We start from the raw sequence: 20,231 nt of genomic DNA on the forward strand, positions 1-20,231 counted from the left end.
GAAGCATTTATAGAGGGGAATAAACAGTCAACATTTCACCCTTCATCAGGACCAAAAGGAAGGGGGCAGAAGCCAGAATAAAAATCTGGGGGGTGGGGCAGTGTGGTTGAGAAGAAGTATACATTGGCAAGTGATTGGTGAGGGAACGTGAGTGACTGGGGGAGGGAGAGTGAAGTAAAGAAACTGGGAGGTGATAGGTCAAAGAGATAGGTTGAAGAAGGAGATATTGAAACATTGACTGGTTATCCTCACCTGCTGAGTTCCTCCAGCATCTTGTGTTGTTTGCTAAAGATTTCCAGCATCTGCAGAACCTCTTGTGTTTATAATGGGAGGAGTATGTTTAATTTTACACAAGCATGGTGGGCACCTGGAACTGGGATTACGCTGGAAGCAGATACAATAATAGAATTTAAGAAGCATTTAGACAGGCAACTGAACATGCATAGAATGGAGCAATAGATAGACTAAATGCAAGCAGGCTTTTTCCACTGAGGGTAGATGAGACTAGAACTAGAGATCATGGGTTAAGAGTGAAAGGTGAAATGTTTAAGGGAAACATGGGGGGGGGCATCTTCACTCAAAAGGTGGAGAAAATGTGGAACGAGTTTCCAGCACAAGTGGTGGATGCGGGGTCAATTTCAATATTTAAGAGAAAATTAGATAGGTACATGGATGGGAAGCTTATGGAGGGCTATGATCCGGGTACAGGTCGACAGGTCGAAAGGATTAGATAGATTACTGTTTCAGCACATAATAGATGGGCCGACAGGCCTGTTTCTGTGCTGTAGTGTTCTATGACTGTATAGCTCTAGGTTTTGTACTGAACTTCCATATCATACAGCTAATACCATTGTGCTTACATTGTATAACTATCAATGGATATCTTTAAATTATTAACTTCCAAAACGTTTCTACCTGATAAAAAATGCTTAAAGTGCATATCACTTTAACCAAGTACAACCATGTATTTATTTGGATCCTTCTATAGTTTTAATTGGATTTGTTTAAAATTTTAATAAAGTTTATTAGGCACACTTTAACAGAAGGCTAACGATGAGACAGATGTTCTTGTTTTTTATTCCTGTGGTGGGTGCCACGTGGGAGAATTTGTCTTAGTTTCTCATAAACTTCGACCAGGGATTATTGGCTCTTACCAGTTCTCCAGATGGCCCTATGAATTGACTGCCCAAACCCGTCAAACAGTGTGGATAATACTTCATTCAAAGAGAATACATCAGCCATTGTCCTCCTCACAACAACGATTGGCTGCTGAGGTGTGGGAAACGTCGAGAAGCGCGAACTCACGCTTCTCGCTTTCATTCGGAACTATAAATAGGGGAAACGTTAGACAAACGGCAACAGAGAGGCGCTGCCAGCTCTTTGCTGGAGGCTTGCTTGGAGACAGTCCAAAGCGTAACTGCGAGTCGCTGGCGCTGGAAGAGCCGATTCGGAAATAGAATCCCTCCTGCAGAAATATAGGTGGTGGGTTAACTTAATTGTAAAATATGCTGAGTTGTACAACACTTTCCCTATATTTTATCATGAGTTGCGAAGTAACATTTGTGTCATATATTTCTGGATTACAAATGTGTTTGGTTTTATTTTCAGCTGGTGTCAGAAAAGGCCAAAGGAAACTTGTGGATTATTGGACCCGCCACCGCCGCCTACACTCTCAGCCGCAGACGGTCTCAATAACAATTCCACTCAGGTACATCTGAATCAGCCCCGTTAAATCTTCGAGTCCCTTACAAAAATATGGTTGTTAAATGTGCACTTAAATCAGCTTCGTGTTCCTATCAGTGTACTTAGGAATTCTGCTCATTTTGTATTTCAGCGGACAGTCTGCGTGGTGACTATAACCGAGGGCGCGCTCGGTCTGCGTTGAATAGGAAGGCCGAACTTCAATGCAAACAGGTGGTAGGATGCAGATGTCCAAGTGGTCACTGTGCACAGCAGCCTCTGAAATTTCAGCCATGTGGTAACAATTCGGCGGTACCGAATCCTCCCAACACCTGGCAAACTGAAACCACCGAACAGTTCAATGAGTCGAGAAAAACTACAGATATGAAATAAAATAACTGTAACCGGAGGCGTACTCTGGTGTGATACTGTATTCCAGCACGGAAAGAGTGGCAGTAATCCCTTCACATTGAAGGATTTGGATAATCTGTAAAGGGATATTTCCCATCCTTGCCTGTATGGTGAAATCATATAGGTCTATGTTCTATAAATTTGTAGACACTTAATATCTGTATATTCCCAGTGAATATGTGTAGTAGTTGAAAAAATGCAAAAATGTTGGAGAAATTCTTCATTGCCATCCCTGTCAGCTAAAGTGCCAGCGGTGAAAATTTTGCTTTAATAAGAGCAGATTGTATTTTGGCAGAAAATAGCGTAAAATAAGGATCTGTACAGAATAGTATCAGGGAATTTTACCACACAGACGAAATTATTTGGTCAATCGAGTCTATGCTTTAATGTATATTGTAGCATACCCAGAGAAACATCCAGTAGAACAGTTTTTTTTCTTTTCCAAAGAAATTTCCTTGTGATCAGTTTTGCAAAATAATTATTTCATTTCTTGTCCCCATTTGTTTTCCAAATATTTCTTAAAGGCTATAGTTCTAAAAGAGCTAAAACCTAGTTGTTGTAGGGTTGTCCTAATAGTGATAATGGAGTTTCTTCACATTGAAGAGTATGGGCAGTTTGTGGAAGGGATGTTGAGAGGATTAACATCAATCACCTAATATTTAGAGCCTCTTCACATTGAAGAGTATGTAATGCATGTCTAGCCCTTGTGTGTGCAGTGTCATTACAAGTGATTCTTGTTCTGTAATGTTTCTTTTAGTTTCATGAAAAATTATCTGTATATTCTCAATGTATATGTATCTTAATTGGAATAATGGCAAACCATTTTAAGACAGCTCTTTCCACAGAGATTTCCTGTGCAGCACGTGATGTGGATCTCGTAGACCTTTGCAGGTTTAATAAATCATGGGTCAGAAAATATTGTCTGTTTTCGTGTTATTTCGGGGAAGGAATAGAAAAACAAAATACACAAACAGAAGTATGCAATTACAAAGTTTACTAGGATATCGGATTGATAAGTTTCCCCTTCATAGTGTAGGTAATTAGCACAGTTATGTACAAAAAAAGATTGAATGTACTGCAAGCTCAGAAATGGACTAATCTGATGGCATTAACACTGATTTCTCCTTCCAGTAAATTTTCCCCTCCCCCTTCCCTCTGCTTCTATTCCTCTGTCTGGCCCCTTACCTCTTCCCAACTGCCTATCACTTACATCTGGTGCCCTTCCTTCTTCTTTATGTCCCATGGTCCACTCTCCTCCCCTATCAAATTCCTTCCTCTCCAGCCCTTCAAGCTATCATCTTTTCCCCCACCTTTTTTATTTTGATGTCTTTTCCCCCTTCCTTTCCGATCCTGAAGAAGGGCCTCAGCTTGAAATGCCAACTGTTTATTCATTTCCATAGATGCTATACTGGCTGTAGGGTAATAACTGCTCCTGAACTTGGTCATGTGAGATCTAAAGCTTTTGTGCCTTCTGCCCGATGGTATTAGTGGGAGAGCATAGCCTGGATGGTGGGGGTCCTTGACAATGGATGCTGTTTTCCTGCGACAGCTCTACATGTAGGTGTGTTCAGCGATGGGGAGGGCTTCACCTGTGATGGACTGGGCTGTATTAATTAAATTTTGTAGGATTTTCCATTCAAGGGCATTGGTATTTCCATACCAGGCCATGATGCAACCAGTCTATATACTCTCACATATCTATAGAAGTTTGTCAGGGTTTTAGATGTCATGCTGAATCTTCACAAACCTCTAAGGAAGCAGAGCTGCTGCCATGTTTTCTTCATAATGGCTCATACATGCTGGACCCAAGACAGACCCTCTGAAATGATAACACTGAGGAATTTAAAGCTATTGACCCTCTCCATCTCTGAGTCCCCTGATGTGGACTGGCTCATTGACCTCTAGTTTCCTCCTCCTCCTAAAGTCAATAATCTCCTCCTTGGTCTTGTTAATGTTAAATGAGAGGTGGTTGTTGTGGCACCACTCAGCCAGATTTTCAATCTCTGTCCTATATGTTGATTCATCACCACCTTTGATTCGGCTAGTGACAGCGGTGTCATCAGCAAACAAATATGGTATTGGATCAGCACTTGGCCTCACAGTCATAAGTGTAAAGTGAGTAGAACTTAGCGTAAGACCACAAGGCATAGAAGCAGAATTAGGCCATTTGGCCCATCAAGTCTTCTCCACCATTTCGTTGTGGCTGATCCATTTCCCTCTCAACCCTAGTCTCCTGCCTTCTCTCTCTGTAACCTTTCACACCCAGTCTAACAAACCCATCAACCTCCACCATAAATACACCCAATAACCTGGCCTCCACAGCCTCTGTGGCACCAAATTCCACAGATTCACCTCTCTCTGGCTAAATAAATTTCTCCTTGTCTCCTTTCTAAAGCGACATCCCTCCATTCTGAGGCTATGTCCTCTGGTCCTAGAACACAACCCGCCCCCCGCCCCCACCAGAGGAAACATCTTCTCCACATCCACTTTATCTCAGCTTTCCAACATTTGATAGATTTCAATGAGATCCCCCTTCATTCTTCTAAATTCTAGTAAGTAAAGCCATCAATCACTCCTCATATGATAAGCCTTTCATTCTTGTGAAACTTCTCTGAACACTCTCCAATGTCAGCACATCCTTTCTTAAATAAGGGGCTGAAAACTGCTCACAACAATCCACTTGAGCCCTCGCCAATGCCTTATGAAGTCTCAGCATTACATCCTTGCTTTTATATTCCTGTCCTCTTGAAGCAAATGCTAACATTGCATATTCCTTCCTCATCACTGATTCAACCTGCAAATCATGCACAAGGGCTCCCAAGTCCATTTGCACCTTGGATATTTGATTTTTCTCCCTGTTTAGAAAATAGTCTATGCTTTTATTCCTTCTACCAAAGTGCATTACAATACTCTTCCTGAAACTATACTCCATTTGCTACTTCTTTGCCCATTCTCCTAATCTGTCCAGGTTTTACTGCAGCTTCTCTGCTTCCTCAACATCACCTCCACCTTTCCACATATCATCCACAAGCATCACCTCAAAGCCAACATCAAATTCCAAATCATTCAAATCATTGACATACAATGCAAAATGAAGTGTTCCCCACAGCAATTCCTGTGGAACACCACTTGTCACAGGCAGCCAATCAGAAAGGCTCCCTTTATTCCCATTATTTGCCTCCTGCCAATCATAGAATGTTCTATCCATGCTACTATACCTTTCCGTAATACAATGGGCTCTTATGTTGTTAAGCAGCCTCATCTGTGACACATTGTCAAGTGCCTTCTTACAATCCAAGTACACAACATGCACTGATTCTCCTTTGTCTATCCTGTTTATTATTTCATCAAAAATTTCTAACAGATTTGTCAGGCAAGATGTTCCCTTGAGGAAACCATGTTAATTTTGGCTTATTTTACCATATGCATTGAAGTACCCTGAAAGCACATCCTTAACAATTGACTCCTACATCTTCCCAATCACCGAGAACAGGCTCACCGGCCTATAATTTCCTTTCTTCTGCCTTCCTCCTTTCTTGAAGAGTGGAGTAACATTTGCAATTTTTGAGTCCTCTGGAACCATTCTAGAATCAAGTGATTCTTGAAAGATCATTAACAATGCCTCCACAATCTCTTCAGCTACCTCAGAACCAATAGGGTGTAATCCATCTGGTTAAGGTGGAGTATCTACTTCATTAGCAGTTTGAAGAGATTTGGCATGTCAACAAATACACACAAAAATTTCTATAGATGTACTGTGGAGAGCATTCTGACGGGCTGCATCACTGTCTGGGATGGGGGGGGTCGTGCTACCGCACAGGACTGAAAGAAACTGCAGGAGGCTGTAAATTTAGTCAGTTCCATGTTGGACACTAGCCTACAAAGTACCCAGGACATCTTCAAGGAGCAGTGTCTCAGAAAGGCAGCGTACATTATTAAGGACCTCCAGCCCTGGCGGACCCAAATGCAAGACACAGACACTGAAGTACTAGGAACAGGACTAGGGTTATTGAGATAGCAAGGTGAGTCAGAAAGAAATGACACTGGACAAGGACACTGGCCCTGGACTAGACTAGGATTCAGGCCCTGAGCAAGGACTTGGACTGGAAACATGAGACTCGGAACCTGGGTCTTGGCTGGGACTCAGAAGCTGGGTCTTGGCTGAGACTCGGAACCTGGGTTTTGGCTGGGACTCAGAACCTGGATCTTGGCTGGGACTCGGAAGCTGGGTCTCGGCTGGGACTCAGAAGTTGGGTCTTGGCTGGGACTCAGAAGCTGGGTCTTGGCTGGGACTCGGAACCTGGGTCTTGGCTGGGACTTGGAACCTGGGTCTTGGCTGGGACTCGGAACCTGGGTCTTGGCTGGGACTTGGAACCAGAACCCAGGTCTAGGCTAGCACTTGGGACTAGGATCTTGGCAAGGACAGGAAGAGGTACCCCAGCACAGGACGAGGAATCTCCAGCACCGGGTTGGGCAAAGAACCCCTGGGCTGGGTGAGCAACCAGAAATGAATGAGGACATGAAGCTCAGACTTGAACAGGGCTGGAACACGGCACCTGGATTTGGTCTTGGAGCACAGGAACACAGAGCCTTGGACTTGAGCACAGGAACACTGATCCTTGGACTTGAGTACAGGCACATGGAACACAGAGCTCGGACCCCTCCTTGGGAACAGGACTTGGGGCTCCACACAGAGTCAGGACCCCTCCTTGGGAACAGGACCAAGGGCAGGGACTCTTTTTGATACGGACACTAAACATGGGGACGCAAAGAAATAGTCCCAAACTCAACAATAGATAGTTCCTTATCTTGGCATGGCAAAGCTCCAGTCTCACTCCGGCGGTTGAACTTGACGGGAATACTGACGAAGTTGCAGTCAAGGTTTCAGATGGGGATTCAAATGGGAGGGGAGAGAGTGAGGGAGAAAACAGTCCAGCAATCAATCCCTGGTTTGCAGAGGTATTTACTGTATATCCAGCCCGAAATGAGAATCAGGTGTCTCAACGGAACCGGGGAAAACCGGAAAACCTGGAATAAGGAATGATGGACTGCACCATGAACTGGAATATGGAGTTCATAGACATGAACTCCTGAACATAAACTTCTGGTATTCTCTTTGATATTGTTGGCAAACTTACCTTCATATTTCATCCTCTCCTCCCTTATAGCTTTTGTAGATGCCTTCTACGGGTCTGTAAAAGTTTCCCAATTCTCTAACTTGCCAAAATTTTGTGCTATTATATGCTCTCTCTTTTGCTTTTAGATTATGAAGACGCGCAGTCCTCTTTTATTGTCATTTAGTAATGCATGCATTAAGAAATGATACAATATTTCCTCCGGTGTGATATCACAAAACACAGGACAGACCAAGACTGAAAAACTGACAAAACCACATAATTATAACATATAGTTACAACAGTGCAACAATACCATAACTTGATGAAGAAGTCCATGAGCACAGTAAAAGTTCAAAGTCTCTCAAATGTCCCACATCTCACGCAGACGGGAGAAGGAAGAAAAACTCTTCCTGCCATGCCCGACCACAATCCATCTCTGATTTATCCGAAAACTTCAAGCCTCCGAATCAGCTCTCCAACACCGAGTACTGAGTGTCATCTCTGTCCAAACGATTCGATCTCAATCTCGGTCACCAACAGCAGGCAAAGCCAGAGCTTTTGAGGCCTACCCTCCGGAAGATTCCCCACCATGCAGTAATGACAGCAGCGAACGAGCATTTCAGAAATTTCTCCAGATGTTCCTCTGTGCTTTCACGTCCCTCTCCATCAAATCAGAAGTGTCTACGGCCCCTATTTAACGGATATGATATCATTTTTCACCGGAAGGCTGCGCACGCGCGGCGCGCTGCTCTCTCTCCTCCCGCCGTGTTGGCTTTGACTTCCTTTGTCGGCTGCAGTTGCACCATCCTAGCTTTAGAATACTTCTTCTTTGGGATGTATCTATTCTGTACCCTCCAAATTGCTCTCAGAAACTCCACCCATTGTTGCTCTGCCATCATCCCTGCTTGTATCCCTTTCCAGTCAACTTTGGTCAGCTCCTCTCTCATCTTCCGTAATTCCCTTTACTTCACTGTAATACTGATAAATTTGAGAGGGAGAAGCTAAAGTTAAATTGCAGGGTAAATTCTATCATATTATAATCATTTTCTCCAAAGGGTACCTATACCTTAAGCTCCCCAATCAAGTCTGGTTCATTACACAACATCCAATCCGGAATAGCTGATCCCATAGTGAGCTCTACCATGAGCTGTTCTAAAAAGCTATCTTGTAGACATTCTACAAGTTCTCTCTCTTGGGATCTAGTAGCAACCTGATTTCCCCAATCTAACTGCATATAAAAATCCCCCATGACTATGGTAACATTGCCCTTTTGACAAACATTTTCTATCTCCCATTGTAATTTGTAGCCCACATCCTGGCTACTGTTTGGATGCCTGTATATAACTCCCACCAGGGTCTTTTTACCCTTGCAGTTTCTTAATTCTACCCACAAGGATTCTGCATTCTCCAAGCCTATGTCACCTCTTTCTAATGATTTGATTTGATTTTTTACCAACAGAGCTACGCCACCCCCTCTGTCTACCTGTCTGCAAAGTGTATCCTTGGATGTTAAGCTTCCAACAATGATCTTCTTTCAGCCACGACTCAGTGATGCCCACAACATCATACCTGTCAAGCAACACACACAAAAATGCTGGTGAATGCACAGGCCAGGCAGCATCTATAGGAAGAGGTACAGTCGACGTTTCGGGCCTAGACCCTTCGTCAGGACTAACTGAAAGAGGAGATAGTAAGAGATTTGAAAGTGGGAGGGGGAGGGGGAGATCCGAAATGATAGGAGAAGACAGGAGGGGGAGGAATGGAGCTAAGAGCTGGAAAGTTTTTTGGCAAAAGGGATATGAGGCTGGATAAGGGAGAGTATCATGGGACGGGAGGCCCAGGGAGAAAGAGAGGGGGAGGAGGGAAGCCCAGAGGATGGGCAAGGAGTATAGTGAGAGGGACAGAGGGAGAAAAAGGAGAGAGAGAAAAAAAATTAATAATAATAAATAAATAAATAAATAAATAAATAAATAAATAATGGATGGGGTACGAAGGCTAGGTGGGGCATTAACAGAAGTTAGAGAAGTCAATGTTCATGCCATCGGGTTGGAGGCTACCCAGACGGAATATAAGGTGTTGTTCCTCCAACCTGAGTGTGGCTTCATCTTGACAGTAAAGGAGGCCGTGGATAGACATATCAGAATGGGAATGGGACGTGGAATTAGAATGTGTGGCCACTGGGAGATCCTGCTTTCTCTGGCGGACAGAGCGTAGGTGTTCAGTGAAATGGTCTCCCAGCCGGTGTCGGGTCTCGCCAATATATAGAAGGCTGCATCGGGAGCACGGGTCACAGTATATCACCCCAGCCGACTCACAGGTGAAGTGTCGCCTCACCTGGAAGGACTGTCTGGGGCCCTGAATTGTGGTGAGGGAGGAAGTGTAAGGGCATATGTAGCACTTGTTCTGCTTACAAGGATAAGTGCCGGGAGGGAGATCGGTGGGAATGGATGGGGGGGACGAATGGACAAGGGAGTCGTGTAGGGAGCAATCCCTGCAGAAAGCAGGGGGGGGGGGAGGGAAAGATGTGCTTAATGGTGGGATCCCGTTGGAGGTGGCAGAAGTTACGGAGAATTATATGTTGGACCCGGAGGCTGGTGGGGTGGTTGGTAAGGACAAGGGGATCCCTATTCCTAGTGGGGTAGCGGGAGGATGTGGTGAGAGCAGATGTGCCCCCATCTGAGATTCTAAATTGGAAAGAGGCCGATTTTGATGGTATTAGAAATGATCTGGCAAGTGTGGATTGGGACAGGCTGCTTTCTGGCAAACTTTTACTTGGTAAGTGGGAGGCTTTCAAAAACGAAATTTTGAGAGTCCAGAATTTATATGTTCCTGTCAGAATAAAAAGCAAAGATATCAAGTTTAGCGAACCTTGGTTTTCAAGAGATATTGAGGCCCTGGTTAAGAAGAAGAAGGAGTTGCATAGCAAGTAGAGGCAGGAAGAAACATATGAGGTACTTGAGGAGTATAAGAAATGCAAAAGAGCACTTAAGAAGTTCAGGAGGGCTAAAAGAAGACTTGAGGTTGCTCCAGCAGACATGATGAACGAAAATCCCAAAAGTTTCTACAGATATATTAACAGCAAAAGGATAGCAAAGGACAACGTTGGTCCTCCTGAAGATCAGATTAGTCCTCTAATCATGGATCTGAAAGAGATGGGGGCAATCTTAAATTGATATTTTGAATCAGTATTTACTTGGAGGATGGACACAGAGTCTATGGAAGTGATGCAAAGCAGTAGTAGACAGATAACAGAGGAGGAGTTGTAATATGCTGTGAGGCTAATTAGTGTGGATAACTACCTAGGGCCAGACAAGGTGTTCCCTCGGACAGTGTGGGGGCTAGTGTATAAATTGCAGTGGTCCTAGCAGAAATATTTAAAACACCTTTAGCATGGGTGAGGTGCTGGAGGATTGGAGGATAGCTAATGATGTTCCATTGTTTAAGAAAGGTGCTAAGAATAAACCAGGAAATTATACGGTTGTGAGCCTGACGTCATTAGTGGGAAAGTAATTGGAAGATATTTTAAGGAATGGGATATATGTATTTGGATTGACATGGGCTAATTAGGGATAGTCAACCTGGCTTTGTGCGTGGTAGATTGTATATAACCAATCTGATAGAGCTTTTCAAGGAAGTTATCATGAATGTTGATGAAGGCAAGCCAGAGGATGATGTGTACATGGGCTTTAGCAAGGCTTGAGACAAGGTCAGGAACATTCAGTTGCTTGGCACTCAGGATGAGGTAGTAAATTAGATTAGTCATTGGCTTTGTGGGAGAAGCCAGAGGGTAGTACTAGATAGTTGCCTCTTTGACTGGGGGAGCCTGTGACGAGTGGAGTGCTGAGGGGATTATTGCTGAATCCTTTGTTTTTTGTTATCTATGTCAATGATCTGGCTGAGAATGTAATAAACTTTATCAGCAAACTTGCAGGTGACACCAAGATTGGGATGTAGTGGACAGCAAGGAAGACTATCAAAGCTTACAGTGGGAAATGAACCAGCTGGAATAATGGGCTGAAAAATGGTAGAAGGAATTTAATGCAGACAAGTGTGAAGTATTAAGCTTGGGAGGACAAACCAGGGTAGGAATTTTATGATGAACAGTAGGGCTCAGACGAGTGCAGTAGAACAGAGGGATCTGGGAATACAGATCTATAAACCCTTGGAAGTAGTGTCACAGGTAGATTGACCTTTAGAAATCAAAGTATTGAGTACAGGAGTTGGGATATCATGTTGAAGTTATATAAGATGTTGGTGAGGTCTAATTTGGAGTATTGCATCCAGTTCTGGTCACGGGAAAGATGTCAACAAGATTGAAAGTGAAAATTTAGAAGGGTGTTGCTGGGATTGAAGACCTGAGTGAAAGTGAAAGATTGAACAGGTTCAGACTTTATTCCCTGAAATGTAGGAGCACAAGGAGAGATTTGATGGAGGTATGCAAAATTATGAGGAGTGTAGTTAGGGTAAAAACAAGCATGCTTTTTCCACTGAGTTTGTGTATGAGAAGGTCATGGTTAAGGGTAAAGGTGAAATGCTTAAGGGGAAAATGAGGAAGAACTTCTTCATTCAGAGGGTCATGAAAGTGTGAAACAAGCTGCCAGAAGAAGTGGTGGATGCAGGTTTGATTTCAATATTTAAGAGAAATTTGGATAGGGACATGGGTGAGAGGGAGATGAGGCAGGTTAATAATTTTGCAGGGAATAGATGGGCTGAAAGGCCCATTTCTGTGTTGTAGTGTTCTATGACTCGATTATTTTAGTTTAGGAGAATGAGGGGTAATCTTATTGAACTTATTTAAGTGAGACAGCTGGAGGTTGGTGACAGGTCACGTATTAAAATGCTTCCACTGGTGAGAGAAACTCGAACAAGTGGACATGGTTACACAAAAGGGGGCCATAATTTACCACAGAGGTGCAGAGGAGCTTCACATGGAGGATGGGTGAATCTTTGGAAATCTCTATCGTGGGGTTGTGGAAATTGGATCAGCTGAGGTATTTAGAATGGAGATAGGAACTTCTTGAAAGATCAGAGGATTAAGGGCTGTGGGAAACTGTCACAGAAGAAGAGATATGGCATGGGGAAGATATAATCATATTGAAATCAAGGAGGCAGTGCCATGTGGTCAATTCCTGCTCTTATTTTACAGTGTTCTTCTGTGACAATAGACAATAGACAATAGGTGCAGGAGTAGACCATTCGCCCTTCCAGCCAGCACCGCCATTCATTGTCATCATGGCTGATCATCCATAATCAGTACCCCGTTCCTGCCTTCTCACCCAATTCCTTGACTCCACTGTCTTTAAGAGCTCGATCTAACTCTTTCTTGAAAGCATCCAGAGAATTGACCTCCACTGCCTTCTGAGGCAGAGCATTCCACAGATTCACAACTCTCTGGGTGAAAAAGGTTTTCCTCAACTCCATTCTAAATGGCTTACCCCTTATTCTCAAATTGTGGCCTCTGATTCTGGATTCCCCCAACATTGGGAGCATGTTTCTTGCCTCTAGCGTGTCCAATCCCTTAATAATCTTATATATTTCAATCAGATCCCCCTTCATCCTTCTAAAGTCCAGTGTATATAAACCCATTTGCTCCAATATTTCAACATATGACAGTCCCGCCATCCCAGGAATTAACCTTGTGAACCTACTCTGCACTCCCTCAATGGCAAAAATGTCCTTCCTCAAATTTGGAGACCAAAACTGCACACAATACTCCAGGTGTGCTCTCACCAGGGCCCTGTACAACTGCAGAAGGACCTCTTTGCCCCTATACTCAACTCCCCTTGTTATGAAGGCCAATATGCCATTAGCTTTCTTCACTGCCTGCTGTACCTGCATGCTTACTTTCTGTGACTGATGAACAAGGACATCCAGATTTCATTGTACTTCCCCTTTTCCTAACTTGACACCATTCAGATAGTAATCTGCCTTCCTGTTCTTGCCACCAAAGTGGATAACCTCACAGTTATCCACATTAAACTGCATCTGCCATGCATCTGCCCACTCACCTAACCTGTCCAAGTCACCCTCCTCATATTTCACACTGCCACCCAGCTTTGTGTCATCTGCAAATTTGCAAATTTGAGTTACTGTCACCTTCCTGTCAGATTGAACCAGTCTAGCCACTCTCTTCTGACCTCCTAAGGTACCTCCTAACTCCTCTGTTCTCACAATGACCACATTACTCACCTGAAGTCCCACAAACCTGGTGCGGAAACAGGTCACCCTTGATCCTGAGGAACTGTCCAAGATAAAGGTATATTCAAAACTGCATTTCCACACTTGGAGATTTCAAATACCAGTAAGTTGATAAGTGCACTCAGTGGCCACATTATTAGGTACACCTGTACACCTGCTCATTAATGCAAAAATCTAATCAGTCAATTATGTGGCAAAAACTCAATATATAAAAGCATGCATACATGGTCATTAAGACCAAACATCAGAATGGGGAAGGAATATGATTTACATGACTTTAACAGTGGAATGACTGTTGGTGCCACACGGGGTGGTTTGAGTATCTCAGAAACTGCTGATCTCCTGAACTTTTCTAGAGTTTACAGAGAATAATGTGAGAAAGAAAATACATTCGGTGAGTGGCTTTTCTGTGTGCAAAAATGCCTTGTTAATGAGAGAGGTCAGAGGAGAATGGCCAGACTAGTTCAAGCTGACAGGAAGGTGACAGTAACTCAAATAGCAACAGCATTACAACAGTGGTGTGCAGAAGATCATCCCTTCTGGTAACATGGCAGGATGCTTGGTTGCAGCAGTTTCTAAGGGGCCAACCAAGGGTGTTAATGTCTTTTTAAACATATTTGTTTATGATCACAAGACCCTGCTAGACATTAAGAATTTAAAGGGCTGCCGGTCTAGCCCATCGGTGAGTTGCTGATCATCAGAGAACGTAAGGAAGCTGGATAGTGTGGATCGTGCTGCTGCCAATGTCACAGAGGTGTTGGAGGAGTTAGTGTGCAAAGGCAATGTGAAATCTGGCAATAAGTGATTGTCTTAATCACTTTTCTTATGATCACAAGATGCTATAGGACATTGTTAATACAGGATGCTGCAGTCTGATTCATTGATTTATTGGCTGATAATGGGGGAGCTCCATGGCCTCAGCTTTAGCGAGGATTAGACCTCAGGTTGTGGTATTGCCTGTTTACAGCCACCCAGATAAGAGGCGCTGGAGTCTGTACACTTCACTGGAGTGCCGCCGGGGGTTGGGGGGGATGTGGTGGTGGTGGGTGAAATGGTGGGTTGGTGCTGCCCCCAGTGTTCACTCAGCAAAAGACAAGCCATATTGTGTTCAACTGCAGACTGCTGCAATATTCATGGACTCAGGGTCTTGGACTATGTTATTTTTGTGTGACTGTATTTTACTGATATCTTATATGTGCTTGCTATCTTATATGTCCTGTATGTTTCCCATGCTTTGTATGACTGTAGGTACTGTGTTTCACACCTTTGTCCTGGAGTAATGGTGTTCTGTTTGGCTGTATTCATGGGTATTCATGTAAGGCTGAATGACAACTAAACTTGAATTTTAACCCTGAAGTAGATGGTCTAAATCAGCAGAAGACCATTAACATACAGTTAGTGGCCAAGTTATTAGGTACAGGAGATACCTAATAAAGCGGCCACTGAGTGTATGAGATGTTCGTCATTTTTAATTAAGTTCAGCACTGAGTATTTGTTAATCAACCTGGACATGTAAATTTTCTTTCTTCGAATATTGTGAACTCCAGAGTAATTCAGGCTGAATTTGTGGTAAGTACCGTAATTGCAACATTAAGTGTAGTATTTGACTGCTCCCATCTGCAGACAGACAGTCTCCAGTCAAGGGGAGCTATCCCCCAGGTTACTATAGGAAGTGAGTGAAGAGATTGCTGCTCCATTGGTGATTATACTTGCATCATCACTGGGCATAGAAGTGGTACCTGAAGACTAGAGGATGGAAAATGTTATTCCTTTGTTCAAGAGAGGTTCAAGAAAAGATAATCCTGTGAATTATGGATCAGTGCTGGGCAAACTATTAGAGAGGATTCTTAGAGACAGAACTTATGAGAATTTGAAGAACCCATAGTCTAAGTAGCGATCATCAGCATGGCTTTTTGAGGGGTAGATTGTGTCTCAATAGCCTGATTGTTTCAAGAAAGTGATAAATCAAATCAATGAAGCAGTGGATGTTGCATCTATGGGTATTAGTAAGGCATTCGACATGTTCCATGTGGTAGACTCATTCAGAAAGTCAGGAGGCATGGGATCCAGGGAAACTTCGCTGCATGGATTCTGAATTGGCTTGCCTACAAAAGGCAAAGTGTGGTAGTAAATAGAGCCTATTCTGCCTAGATGTCCAAGACTAGCTGTGTTCCACAAGGATTTGTTCTGGGGACCCCTGCTCTTTATGACTTTTATAAATGACTTGATGAGAATGTGGACGGGGTGGATGACACAAAGCTGATGGAGTTGTGGATAGGGTCATCATACGTTACAACAGAACATTGACAGGATGAAGAGCTGGGCTGGGAAGTGGCAGATGGAGTCTAATCCAGAAAAGTGTGGAATGATTCACTTTGGACTGTTGAATTTGAAGGAAGAGTACAAGGTTGATAGCACAATTCTTAGCAATGTGGAAGAACAGGAGGATTTTGGGGTTCATGTCCTAGATCTCTCAAAGTTGTTATGCAAGCTGATAGCATGGTTAAGAAGGTGTATAGTATATTGGCCTTTATTAGTCAGGGGATTGAGTTCAAGGGCTGGGAGGTAATGTTGCAGCTTTATAAAACCCTGGTTAGACCACACATAGATTATTGTGCTCAGTTCTGTTTGCCTCTATATAAGATGGGCGCAGAAGCTTTTGAGAGTAGGGTAGATTTACCAGGATACTCTCTGGATTAGAGAGTGTGTCTTATGAGGAAAGGTTGAGCAAGCTAGGGCTTTTCACTTTAGAGCAAAAAAGTATGAGATGACTTGACAGAGATATAGAAGGTGATAAGAGATATAACCATACAACATGATATAGATATAGAGTGGATCACCAATACCTTTTGTCTCAGAGTGGTAATGGTTATTATGAGAGGGCATACTAAGGTGATTTTAGGCAAGTATAGGGCAGGGTGTCAGACATATTTACACAGAGTGTAGTAAATGCATTGAATGCACTGCCAGGTGTGGTGATGGGGACATTTAAGGTATTGGCACACGGATGAAAGAAAAAAATGGAAAGTTATATGAGAGGAATCACATATATTGATCTTGGAGTGGGTTAAAAGGTCTCATAACATTATGGGCTGAGAAGCCTGCACTATGCCGTGATGCTCTATATTTTATGTTCTATTTATTTTACAGTTTGTCACGCAGTTAATTGAAACTTGACAGAAGTTAGTGATAGAATCTTACATTAACTCTTTTTGCACACTCCTTGCTCAGGTACCGTCAGTCTATCTCTTCATATAGATGCAGCTATAAAGAAGGCAAGACGGCGGTATTCATTAGGAGTTTGAAGAGATTTGGTCTGTCACCTAAAACACTCGAAAACTTCTGTAGATGTACGGCAGAGAGCATTCTGACAGGCTGCGTGACTGTCTGGTATGGGGGGTGGGGAGAGGGCTACTGCATAGGACAGAAAGAAGGTACAGAAAGTTTTAAATTAGTCAGCTCCATCTTGGGTACTAGCATTCGTAGTATCCAAGACGTCTCCCAGGAACGGTGCCTCAGAAACGCGACGTCTTTGATTAAGGATCTTCGCCACCTAGGGCATACCCTCTTCTCATTATTACCGGCAGGAAGGAGGTACAGAAGCCTAAAGGCACGCACTCAGCGACTCAGGAACAGATTCTTCGCCTCTGCCATCCGATTCCTAAATGGACATTGAACCCACGCACATTTCCTCACTTTTTTTTTAACACATATTACCTCTGTTTTTGCACTAATTTAATGTGTTTAATATATACTGTAATTGATTTACTTATCTATGTCTTTCTATATTTCCATATATTGCACTGAACTGCTGCTGCTGCTAAGTTAAAAAAAAAATTCAGGACACATGCCGGTGATAATAAACCTGATTCTGATTCGGTTTCAAAGATTTGTCCGTCGTGGAAGTGCTAATGCTTATCTGATCTCACTTTATTCCTTTTCCACGGTATAGGTTAGAAGTGTTATGCTTTAAAAAGATGTTTGATGTACAAAGTCTTTGTAATTATATCGCACAAAAATCTGCAGACAGACACCGCATACATTCAAGTGGAGTATTTATTTTGCCAATGTACAAGTTAACGGAGTACCAACAATACAGGCAGACAACATTTGAAAAATAAGATTTACCTTAAAGTTCAAAGTAAATTTATCTCTCTTTACATAAATGAGCACAAACATTAGAGCCATTTACAGCCATTTACACCAAAAACCAAAGCAGTGTAGGGAGGTCGAGAATGAAAAAGGAAAACAAATCGCAGGGATGTAGGGAAATGATTTTTATTAAATAAGGTAGTAGTGAAATATGAGCTGAATATCGAACGGGATTCTGAGGCTGCCGAGTCTGAGACGTTTCTACCTGAGACAATCGGGTACTGGCAGCAACCCATCATTGATCTGTTGTAAGTTATGTTTCAGACAGAACCCAGCTGTGACAGATTGTCACGTAATACACCAACAGTGAATGCTCGCAATGCACCGTTACAATGGGCATCATTGATACATGTGAACGCCTCTCTCATCAGTGCAGAAGAAGACACTGATGGGTGGTTTGCCAATACTGATCTCCTAGAGACCAGAGACAGATAATCAGGAAACAGCCGAGGTAGCTATACGGAAACGAGCAAAGGAGATAGGTGCATTTTCTGTTGAGACAGGGTAGCAGTCTAAAACGGGAAATTAACAGTGGAGATGGACATTTTGCCTAAGATGACCAAGCCAGGATTGTCGGGGGATTGTCAGAACAGGCAAAAGCAACGACCCTGCTCTTTTTCAAACGGAAATGAGACTTGGTGCTGTGGTTGTTCGACGGAAGTGTCGGGGTGAAGACGGGATGACAATGAAGAAGTGGAAGGTTGAGCGATTTTCTAACCCAGCACTTCAAGAGGGGTTGGACTGAGCTCCACTGAGAGAGAATATCCCTACCCCATCGACAATCTACCCAATGGTTGTTGACTGGTGGTCAAAAAATCGGGGGGGGGGTGCACTGTGTGTCAAATGAAAGAAAACAAGGAATAAGATATCTAGAGCTTTTCACACATAAGTAATTTAACAACAAATTCTGTGCGCGCCTCTCCTCATAAAATACACGTCAGAATCTGCAGCATCTCTTCACCGTGAAGAACAATATAATCCTGGCCCAGGATCTGCAGAAATAGAGCGGAGAAAGTTTTCCTCTAAACAAGCTACTTACTACCGGTACCATATACACAGAGCAATATTTACAAAGTGACGTGTTCCCTTAATCAGGGAAATACATTTTCTTCAATATGAAGAAAAGCTAACAACGCTTCCAATCTTATCACGAGATCGATATGCCTGATACTGGAGAACGATTCTCCTACAACGGGTTCACCATCGCCCAGTAAACAAGGAATAGTCTTACACGAATCTGGCTTCTGGTTCAGGTTCTACCAGGGTCTCCAGAGAGCCGCAGTGTTGGTCTGGACTGACCGCTCCGTGCCACTCTGACAAGAAGCCGTCAAGGGAAGGTATACGCCGTAAGGCCGAGCCTTGACCGGACACTGTGGCTGTGTTCTTTGGAAGCGCGTCACCAGCTTCTTTTGGATGTCACTTTTGCCTTCTTGTGTGGAGAAAAAACGCAGAGCCTCCTGTAAACACCGGGAGTATCCTTCGTTATAGTCACGCTCCGAGCCGCTGGTCGGGCAGCTTACTGCGAAAAAAAAGAAACGAATGTGCCGGTTAGACCGAGCAGAAAAATCCGTAATCAAACAATGTCAAGCACAACCTATCGGCCGTTTTACCTCTGAACTGCTGGTTGTGATACTTCAGGTAATTCACCGTCATTTTCAGGATGTCTGCTTTCTCCAGTTTCATGTTCGGTTCTTCTGTTTGAAACTCCCTTCCCAGTAAAGTCTTCAGTTGGTTGATGCTACTGTTTATCCGATCTCGGCGCCTTTTCTCTATTGTTATCTTCATAATCTAAAAATAATACGAATTTGAGATATTTTTAGATGACAATTACTTAAGTTTGTAAGGACAGAGTAGATTGTTAATCCGTGTTGCTGTGTTTGACTTTAGACTTACTTTGCTTTTCTGTTTAGCTATGAACTTTTCTTCCGAGTATTCCCCGGTAATAACAGCAGCAGCATTGGCGGGAGTCATGCTTGACAACCGAGGAAGACTCTCAAGGCTTGTGCTTGGTGCGATACTGAAAGTTGCAGCAGCTCCTTCCTCTATTTATACCGCTGAATTTACATGAAAAAAAGCGGGAGTCCTTGTTTCATGAGGTTTCCCACACTCTCTGGCCAACGAGGGCTTTCAGAAGGACAATAGCCCAATCGCTGCCTTGTAAATGCCAAACTAATGATGGGCTTTGACATTACTTTGCGTGGGAATCTTCGCGGACCATCTGGACAGTCCGTATAACAGAGCAAACCCAGGGGCAATTAGTCACGCCTCGAGTTATGAGACTCTGAAAAGCTGATTTTATGTTTTCCGACACTCTGTGATATTACGCTGCGAAATGGCACCTTGACAGCTACCTTAAATAAACCATTTTACAACAATCGTAAAATCTGCCTTAACGTTATTAGCAAACACGTGTGAAAATGTTTGATTTCCTGTGATTGACAATAAGTGTGTTCGATGTACAATGTGAAGATATATCAATCACCAACATATTGTAAGAATAGTCAAGTAATTAAGAATAGTCAAGTAATCATATTTAAATTTTAATTCTATTGCTTGCTTGATGCAGTTCTAATTTTCGTTACATTCGGCTTCAGATGCATTTTCCCGCGTCCTTGTTTCATGATCAAACTACTTCAATACGCAGGAGCAAGGATCAGCTTTATTCGCCGTATA

The 20,231-nt window shown here is 43.1% G+C and overlaps 1 protein-coding gene and 1 long non-coding RNA gene across 2 annotated transcripts; one reads left to right on the top strand and one right to left on the bottom strand.

Moving 5' to 3' along the window:
- Nucleotides 1-1,365: 1,365 nt before the first annotated feature.
- LOC134359823 (uncharacterized) lies at nt 1,366-3,001 on the top strand. Its single transcript, XR_010021211.1, has 3 exons — nt 1,366-1,482; nt 1,609-1,708; nt 1,835-3,001. It is a non-coding gene; the product is annotated as an uncharacterized LOC134359823 (long non-coding RNA).
- Nucleotides 3,002-17,456: 14,455 nt separating this feature from the next.
- On the bottom strand, nt 17,457-19,561 carry LOC134359828 (transcription factor HES-5-like). The gene is made up of 3 exons (XM_063073540.1): nt 19,452-19,561; nt 19,169-19,346; nt 17,457-19,077 (listed from the first exon to the last, which is right to left on the bottom strand). Exons 1-3 carry the CDS (start codon nt 19,527-19,529, stop codon nt 18,815-18,817), a joined length of 519 nt encoding a protein of 172 aa, XP_062929610.1. The 5' UTR covers nt 19,530-19,561; the 3' UTR covers nt 17,457-18,814.
- Between the last annotated feature and the right edge of the window lie 670 nt (nt 19,562-20,231).

This window comes from Mobula hypostoma, chromosome 2, assembly GCF_963921235.1.
Source record: "Mobula hypostoma chromosome 2, sMobHyp1.1, whole genome shotgun sequence".
NCBI lineage: Eukaryota > Metazoa > Chordata > Chondrichthyes > Myliobatiformes > Myliobatidae > Mobula > Mobula hypostoma.